At 34.4% G+C, this 10,037-nt stretch overlaps 1 protein-coding gene across 1 annotated transcript; it reads left to right on the plus strand.

The window, feature by feature from the left end:
- The first annotated feature begins 764 nt into the window (after positions 1-764).
- Positions 765-8,531, plus strand: cfap210 (cilia and flagella associated protein 210). Its single transcript, XM_084122098.1, has 9 exons — positions 765-940; positions 1,040-1,239; positions 2,542-2,715; positions 2,795-3,000; positions 4,091-4,247; positions 4,335-4,474; positions 6,658-6,850; positions 7,099-7,263; positions 7,343-8,531. Exons 1-9 carry the CDS (start codon positions 874-876, stop codon positions 7,694-7,696), a joined length of 1,656 nt encoding a protein of 551 aa, XP_083978224.1. The 5' UTR covers positions 765-873; the 3' UTR covers positions 7,697-8,531.
- Positions 8,532-10,037: the final 1,506 nt, after the last annotated feature.

A 10,037-nucleotide genomic window follows, 5' to 3' on the forward strand; every position in this document is an offset into this window, starting at 1 on the left:
GAAAATGCAGTGGAGTAACACATATGCATTGTTTTGCAAATAGAAATAAATGAGCCTAGAACATATTTCACAAATAAATACAAACCATCCTACAAATTGCATGTAACCTTTGAAAAAACACCAAATCTTGTACATACAAATACATATCTGTCTGTTATGATTGTGAGACACTTGGCTTTCTATGAGATCTCTCAGCTCGATTTTCTCACAAATGTGTCCAGGCAGATTTTCTCACAAATGCAGTTGAGCAACTTCCTCTTCTAAAACAGTAGATGGCGCTAAGATAGGGGATTAATTTAGCGCTAGTCTCCTGGGAGAAGCACTGATTTGACTCAACTGTTGCTCACAAAGTTGCTCAACTGCATTTGTGAGAAAATCTGCCTGGACACATTTGTGAGAAAATTGAGCCGAGAGATCTCATAAAAAGCCAAGGTTACATGCAATTTGTGGGATGGGTTGTATTTATTTGCAAAATATTATCTAGGCTAATTTATTTATATTTGTAAAACACAATACATATTTGTAACTCCACTGCATTTTCGCTCAAATTTACCTTTGTACTTGCACATTGCTTTCTGTTTGTTTGCAAGTCGAGTTATCCTTTGCAAAGCAGATCGAGTTTGTTTGCAAAATGCTGGTTTTGTTTGTTTAATTATGGCCAAAGAGTATAGAAGTTCTATACTCTTTGTTATGGCACAATATTAACTCCATACAGGGTTGCTGGGTAACGGTGTAACAAAAGTGGTTGCCAAGCAATAGCCTACAGTGTAGAGTCCGAGCATGTTACCAACGTTAGCCAAGTTCGTCGACGTGTGAAGGAATAAAAATATAAAAGCATCTCAACATCTAGATCAACGAATGTGAGGAGTTAAAATGTCAACAGCCTTAGTAAGAACAGGTGCCGTTCAGTACGGTCGGAGGAAAGGCTCGAGTAAACAAGGTGAGAATTAAAAATACTACGCAACAAAATATCTGAAAATAATGTATAATAATTAGAGCTTTTATAATAACTTGGAAATGTGTTGTCGAATGCATACAGTTGTGAGTTCGGAGATGGGGAAAACCGAAGCAGACCTTCGTCAAGTGGTAGTTTTGTCCAAATCTGAATGGCAGCGCGTGCAGGACAGTGTGAACGGTGTGAATCATCACGACAGAAGTGTCATTGCAGCAGCTGAACAGCGGGAGGCGCTGCACATGCGCTCTAAAGAGCTCGTCAAACACTGGTCCAACACCATAGCTGTGAGCAATGAGCATCGCACTGGAATCACTGCATTTGTAGCTCTCTTATTTATGGAGCCCAACACATGACATGCAGGGAAAAAAATAGTAGGCTAATCGAGGGAACGAATTAGTAAATCGTGCACACGATTTTTTTTTTCTTGCATTAGACTTACTGAACAATAATACTTGCTTGAAAAACCCAAATTTACCCTAAAACTAAATATGCGTAAACAACATCATGCTTTTTATTGACCTAAACAATTTTAAGGAGCAAAATAGGCCTTTTTATAAGTCTTTATTAAGAAATAAGTATAAAAAGCTGTTATTTGGTTGGATTTTTTAGCTCGTATGTACAATGTATTATAATATTTTGTTTGTACTCCTGTTTATTTTGTATGCCGTTTGTGTTTAGAATGTTTGCAGGTTACACTTTACAATATTAGTTAATGCATTAAGTAAAACTAATTTGAAATTCATTTGTTACAGTATATCTTAAATCCTTGTTAATGTTAATTATTAAAATACAGCTGTGTATTGTTAGTTCATGTTAGCTCAGGCCTATTAAATATTAACAGACTGACAACTTTTGATTTAAAAAATGTATTAATAAAATTAACATAAACTAAGATCAATAAATGTTTTAGAATTATTTTTCATTGTTAGTTCCTGTTAACCGTTGAACTTAACTAATGGTGAACTTACTATACAGTTGTCACATGTAGTACCACACACACAAGTCAGAGATAAACAAAGAGTACTTTAATCACCAATGGGAACATGCAGGAGAAACAGAATAACCATTACACTTAATACAAACAATACTGGACGGAACTAACTCAAGCGGAGGGCTTAAATACACAGAGCAAACAAAAGAGCTAATTAATTGTACAACAGGTGAAAGGAAAGATTAATCAAACACACTGGGAAACTAAGTCAAATGACAAGGCACACAGGAAAACGGGAACAAAACTAAAACACAAACTAAACCCAAAAAAAACATACACAACGCAAAAACTCTTACCGTTATTTATTCTTTTGAGCATGTGCAGATACTTTTATTTATTTATTTTATTTATATAGGCTTATTTATACTTCTCTCTGTCTAATTTTCTTTTTGTTTCTGTGCCCCTATTATAATATTAAGTTTGCTACAATTTGGTATAATGTTAAATTCTAACTTGAAAGTCATCTTGATGTGATATTTTAGTTTTTCTTCATTAAAAAAATAAATATACAATACCTGGGTCTCTGAAGGTTAATATGAGACTTGATGTATACAGTAACAAAGTACAACAAACAAATCTGAATTTGTCCTTACAGGGACAACGACAAAAAAAGCTAGAGGCGAAGAAAATCCGAGAGGCGATCGAAGAAGAGGAGAAGAAACTACATGACATAGAAGAAGCGAAATACCAGGCCCAGATACGAAAGGAGGCCATTGAGAAAGCAAAAACCCAGCAGTACTACCAGAACGACCGAGTGAAAGGCTTCCATGTTTGTGTCTTACGTTATTAAATCACAAATCTTTTTCTGTGGTAAAATGTTAGTAGAAACTATCCTCTTGTTTTTATAGAGCGCTCTGATGCTGGCGGAGGTTCTGAAGGAAAGGGAGGCTCAGATCGAGCTAAAACGCATGAAGCAGAATTACAGCAAAGACGTTGACAGAGATATCTTGGCCAAAATGGCTTGCAGAGAAGACCAGGCTGTCCAGCAGGAGCAGCAGAAAGCACTGCAGAGGAAACAAGACCAACTGGCCATTTCTGAGAGCTTGAAACTACAGTAAGGAGAAAATAAAGTCAATGCATTTGGCAAAAACACAGATAACAAAAATATGCTCTATAAACTAAAAAATGTACTACTTGTATTAAAATAGTAAACTACTAGTATACTTATAAGTTCACTTGTAGTACAGATGCATTACAAATGAGAAACCTAGTTGTGTACTTAAAGTTTACTACTCTTACACTTATAGTACACTTAAACGTATACTTTTATATACTAAAAGTGGGCCAATTTAGTCCCAAGCAGTATTGAAAAAGTACACTTACAAGTTTACTACAAGTACACATTGATATTAGTATACTTACTACATAAAGTATACTTGAACATTACTTAAGTATACTTCATAAAATGAACTTGAAGTACACTTCTTTTTCATAAGGGTATTTCAGGAATAAAAAAATGAAACACAAATGTGTTGTTCATCTAAAGTCATTTTTGATTATTAGTAATTGGAACATCAAAGGTAAACAGCAAAGGCATTGCTTAATAAAGTGAGATTAAATGCATAAAGTATTTGTATTATTTAACATATTGCCATATTCTAAATTTTCTGTTTTTATTTATTTTGAGGAATGCTGAATATGTTTTTGTGCAAGTGAAATGCAATAACCATCATGTTTACACACAAACGCCTCTGCACTTACTCCCGATTTCTCTCAATGGGGACAAGAGAGCTATCAGTCCATAAATGGGAAAACGTGTGTTACTTATTTGAAAGAGTAACTCGGATATTTTGTTGTAAATTTAAAAGTAATGTATATGTAAAGTAACTCGTTACTTGAAAAAAGTAATCTTATTAAGTAATGCAATACCCCGAACACTGCTTTTGAATGTTCTCTGAACGTGCTGAAATAATTAGTAACATTCAAAAAAAGTTAGACGATTGTCCAACTAAAACATTTCATAAAAAAAAACACACTCCACGAATGATGTAAAATAATGTTTTTGTGTTAATGTTTTGAGAACATGATTAAAGACCAGATAACTGTGAACGAACGTAACTTTGAGAGAACCTTATCGAGAACATTCCCTGTTAGCTGGGAATTACCTTAAAGGACAAAGTATCTGATGTTTCCCGCTTTATTAGGTTTAAGGATCATGAAATGAAGAAAGAGCAGGAGAGGCAGGAGATCAAAAGGGAGGCTGAAGAAATTGAGCGACTCAGAGATCTTCATCTGTGGGAACAGTCCGTGAAAGAGCGCAAGAATCAGGAAGAGAAGAGAAGCACAATGAATGCTTTTCGTGTAAGGCGGTTGTTGGACATCATTCACACTGTAAAAGCAGATTGAATCAGATGCTGTTTTGAAATCCCTTCTTCTGTCTTCCATCAGGACCAATTGACCAAAAGAGAGCTGATGAAAGCAGCAGAGGCTCGGAGGGAGGAGGAAGAGGAGGAGAAAAGAAAGCAGCTCGCCAGCCATAAAGAAAAAGTGACGAGAATGAGGAAAGAAAAGCAGGAGGAAATATTTAGGTATTGTACATAAGACAATGGAAATGCGTCCTGTGGTGGATATTAATGACAGGATTCTCATTAGTGTCAGAAATTCACTTCTTTATTTTGCTCCCTGCAACTGATTTTCAGGAGCATTTTTTTTTTACATTTATGAGGGCTAACACGTATAAAACACACAGCATGCTGATTATTTATGTTAAACACTTCTAACCCTTACTAAACTTGATATATTAAATGCTAGATAACAGATAAAACAACTTTGGGCGCATTTTATTACTTTAAAACTGTGAATCATGGACTTTCAGTGTTATTTTAGTATTATTTATAGTATATAGTATTTAGTAATATTTTTGAATTACCTTTTATTTTTATATTTTCAGTGCAAGTTTTAGGAATTGTGATATGTGCTTTTGTCATTTTTTTATTCGTTTTTTATATATATATATTGCTTTTGAGCTTTATTTTATAATAATTAATATAATAATAATTTTAGTACTTCAACTTACAAATTGAAATGTTATTTCAGTTAGTTGCCAAGGCAACATTTCTAAGTTTAAGGTTAAGTTTCTCATCTAATGTCGCATATAATATTAATTATGATAATTTTTTTTAGCTTCATCACTGTAAACCCTAACACTCAAAATAATTAATTGTTTTGAGTTGGGCCAACTCAAATTATACAAATTAGTTCCATCAAATGAACATAAGATACTTCAAATTAAAATTAAATTAAACATTTAAAACTAAGTATCACAAAACTGACACGTTTTAAGTAAGTTGAATTGTTTCATTGTTTTGAGTTCTATGAACTTGTTTCTTTTAATTTAGACAAACTTAAATTTAATTGAAACTGGGCTGGGATTTCAATTTCCCAGCAAGCTTTGCCATGACACTCAAAAGGGAGAGTAAATGCTAAAATGAAGTGTCATATAATGTTATGACATATAATGCCAGATTAATGTTAAGTGGGAGATTTAGTAGTGTTTAATTTTTTGTAATGATAGTTTAGAAGAGTTTCTGTTGTTGGGTTTTTTAGGGGGTTACCATCATGGCTGGTGACGACGAGTGGAGCATGAGCTTGGTTTGAGAACAGTGTATGTTAAATGTTTCAAGTTGCTGTACTCATTCAGCAAGTGCTATGATATGCTGACGCTAACAAAGCATTGTGTCACCAATTAGCAAGGTAGCACTTATTGAATCAGCTGATTAAAGCTAGCCAAGTTTCCACTACTAAAAATATTTAAGTTGAGATTACATGATAATTTTAAGTTGTGTATGAATTAGCTTACTCAAATATTTCAAGTTAAGAGCAATTAAAATGTATGATTACAAAACAAAAATCTGCTAGTGTATTTAATCAACTAGAAACTGCTCTTTCTAAGTGTTTGTTTCAAATTCAAACTTGCTTGCAAACCAGATCCAATCTTTAATTTGTCTGTGAAAGGTCTTTTGGGAACATTTATACAAATCGTGAGCTTAAAATTATACGGTTCTATCTCCACTTTTGGTCGAAATTGAGTTTTTGACATATTCTGATCCATTAGGTGTTTATTAATGCCTGTGTGGTGTTATTTTTGTAAAAAAAAATATTTTGTTAGTAGTTATTAATAAAATAAAAAGGTTCCATCTCACAAAACATAAACCGAGTTGGGATTATAAGGTTCTATCTCCAGTAGATTCAATATCCAATCAAAACCCTGAATGAACACGGACGGACCAATCAAAACCCACCTCTTAGCTCTGTAGCCTGGACACAGAGCTAAGGGCTGGACATTAGCCTGGACATTTGAAGCCGGCGATGGTGCCCAAAAGATCGTAAATGTACAGACGCGTAGGGTGATGGTCTTGTTGAGCTATAATAGTAGATTATACTACATAACAGTTTTGCCAGCTGGGATGTAAAAACTTTGATGCTCAATATCTCAGAACTACCCTAAACGGAGATAGAACCATATATTTTTCAGCTCACGAAATGTAAATAAATTACATCAAAACAAAAGATTGTTACCTGACATACCATTTGACATCCACATTCTTACAACTTGTTCATTCATGAATCACATCTAACTGGGAAGGTTATTGAAATCATGGAAATTCAGTGTGTGGGTGAAGTGTGGGAAGCCTGGAGAGAAAGTATAATTCTTTGCACTGCTTGCTTTGTCTCAGAACTGGGCTTGTATTTGTCTTTCTTTTTGCTTCAGAGAGCTTCAAAGACACAGAGAAACTATTATACAGAAGTTAGCCGTGCAGAAGCAGGAAGAAATCAGCAATGAGGAAGAGATCATCGCAAAAGCAGTCGCTGAACGCGAGGCCAGACAGGCCCGAGAGCAGCGTGAGAAAGAAGAAAAACATGCAGCCATGTTGAAATCTATCACTGCACACAGAGAATCCATGGTAAATTACCTATTCCTCATGTTTTTATACATGTAAAAAAAACTGATTTCAATTGTATGCTTTGTCTAGTAATGGATGCATGATTATTTAAATTTTTTAATAAACTAAAAGCAAGTATATCCACAAGAGGCCATGTATTACAGTGATATTTTACCACAGTGATGCTGGGTTTATGAGCATCACACTGCTTATATATACAATTTGAAATGCATTTATTGAAATAAACATTTTTCTCAACACTATATCAGAGGCAAGAGCTGGAACGAAAGGCAGAGGAAGAAAAACAGAAAGCTCTGGAGATGCTGAATGCAAAGAAGGAAGCAGATAAAATCTTCATGGAAAAGCAGGAACTTCAAGCTCGAAAAGCTAAAGAAGAAGGAAAAGCACTCCAAGACATCTACATACAAGAAATGGTGGGTATAGCTCTTAATATGTTTTATTTTATGCACTGAACTCATAATTTCTCTCTAATGCAACATTGGTTTTGTAAAGGCTGAAAAACGTGCAAAGCATCACCGTACGAAAAAAGAACAGAAGGACTTTGTGGCAAAGAACACCGCTCTCATTGTTGAGGAGGAAAACCAGTTCCAGAAATACGCCAAACAAGTCGTCGAAACAGCCGAGAAGGCGGGGAGAAACATCTACCCGCTCCTGAAGGCTGGCAGAGAGGGCATCGGAGGGGGCCTGGGGCCCATGTTCGGTGGAATTAGACCAAGCTATCTAGTCCATGATGAGTCGGGTGTTCAGATGCCCACTTATGTGAACGGCACCACTCAAAACATAAAAGAGCTGAATGAGACCGATGACATTCAGAAGTCCAGGAAAAGACTAGGATTTACCTGGTAATCTAGTTGTTATAACGACTCTGTCTGGCTATTGCCAATTAAGATTTTATGCAAAAGAAATGTTAATTGCTGCATTTTTATTACAATATCAAATTAGATGTTTTATAAGTATGTTTAGAAATATTCTGATGTGTGGATTCCTCAAAGAAAAACTGCTTGTTTATGAACAAGTAAGTAGTAATATTATAAATAAGTCCTGAAAGTAGTATTCAGAGAAACTTGAGAAATAAAACTAAACTGAAAGCAGTCGAATTAAAGTACGACTTTGCCTTGGGATGCGAAAAAATTGAATGTATTATAATATATATCTTTTTTTCCTTTTTTCTTTATTCTTTATTCTCATCTCATTATACAAGACGAACACATGCAATAACTAAGATAGGTGTTATATCCATATATATAATAAACAAGATAACTATAATGTCAATCTGCAAAACAAAAACCATGGTTTCTGGATAAAATCCGTTATCACAATAAATGTAAGGGATTTTAAGGAATAAACAAATCCCCTTTTAAATCCGATATGGGATTAAATTTTAGTACGATTTTTCGTTTGTCTGAGTTGCAAGGTATCAGGTCTGATGATAAAAGGCAACGCATGGGCGACTGGATTTTGCAAATGTTGTTGTGGAAATGGCAGGTATGGGAAAGTTACAAAGCTGACCAAATGCGGACGTCATCATCGGAACGTTTTTTTTTTTTTTTTTAAATATAACTTTTATTCAAAGATAGGACATACAGCAGGAAAACAACATCTTCTGTACATCAAAAGTCTATAGACAAGTCACAAATAAGCCAGGGAGGACAAAGGGGTTATCAAAAACAAAGTATAACGTAAACAAAGACAAAAAAAAATAATAATAATAAAAAATATATATATATATCTTGTAAAGCTTACAGAGGTCATATGATTTAACAGCTTTTTTGTTTGTACACTCAGATATTGAGAGAACATGGTGCTTAATGTTAGCAGCAAGCTCCAGAAAGCTTGGTTCTTTTTTAAGTATTTTGACTTGTGCAAATAAAATTTGGTTAAAATAATAATCAAATTTACCACATAATACTCTAACCCTAAATTTTTATCATGCTGAGTGAAACCAAACAATACATTTTCCCACCGCAAAGCAAATTGGGGGTAAATATGGACAACAATAAATTGAGACACTTTACTGGAAAGTTTCTTGGTATGTGGGCAAGACCAAAATAAATGCACCAGCTCTTCACAAAAAGTACAGCTGATATCCAAGTCTTTTTTCATTTTTTTTCCAGGTAATAGTTAGTTGGGTAAAACCTGTGAAGTATTTTGAATGAGATCTCTTTGACTTTGTGGTTAAAAAAAACTTTTTCCCAACAAATCTCTCCAACACATGAGGACCAATGAGATACAGCAGCGGGTGTACTCCTTATATCCTGTTGAACATCATCGGAACGTCATAAAGCGGACCAAAATTTGCGGACGTCATCGGAACGTCCGCCCGGGAACGTCACAAAGCGGACCTAATAGGGACCCTATAATGAGGGACCCTAATGAGAAAATGTCTCGCAATTATGACTTAACATCTTGTAATAATGCGAAAATGTCTAGTAGCCAATGAGAAACTTTCCCATAATAATGACTTACCTACAAACAGGGGATCTCCTGGACGTTTCTACCGTCCCCTGTTTGTAGGGAAGTCAGTATTACGGGAAAGTTTCTCATTATTACTAGATGTTGAGTCATAATTACGAGAAAGTTTCTCATTATTACTAGATGTAAAGTCATAATTACGAGAACATTTCTCATTATTAGCTATGAGATGTTAAGTTGGGGGTTTTTCGTAATAATGAGAAACCTTCTCATAATGACTTAGTAACCTACAGTATGTCATAGGCTATGAGAAACTTTCTCGTAATTATGACATAACCTCTCGAAATGAGAAACTAAGTTTCTCATTATTACGAGAAAGTTTCTCATTATTATGACATAATTCATTGTTATGAGAAACTTTCTCATTGTTATTACTTACAGAATTATACTTTTTACTCAACTGTGGCGGAAACGGGCTTCCATACTTTTTCGTCCATCAACTTTTTGGTTACCGACATTCTTCAAAATATCTTCCTTTGTGTTCAGTAGAAGAAAGAAGTTTATACAGGTTTGAAACAACTTGAGGATGAGTAAATGATGACAGAATTTTTATTTTTAAGTGAACTATTCCTTTAAATATCAGGACATCAGGAGAATTATTTTTATCATGACAATGATTTACTTGTGTAATTACACATTTATCAATTTTTCTTTTTTATTCAAAGTTTCATTAATATTTTAATTAATGATACATGTGTATATCCCACCTCCAAAA

The sequence above is a fragment of the Abramis brama genome (assembly GCF_963993115.1).
Source record: "Abramis brama genome assembly, chromosome: 8".
Taxonomy (NCBI): Eukaryota; Metazoa; Chordata; class Actinopteri; order Cypriniformes; family Leuciscidae; genus Abramis; species Abramis brama.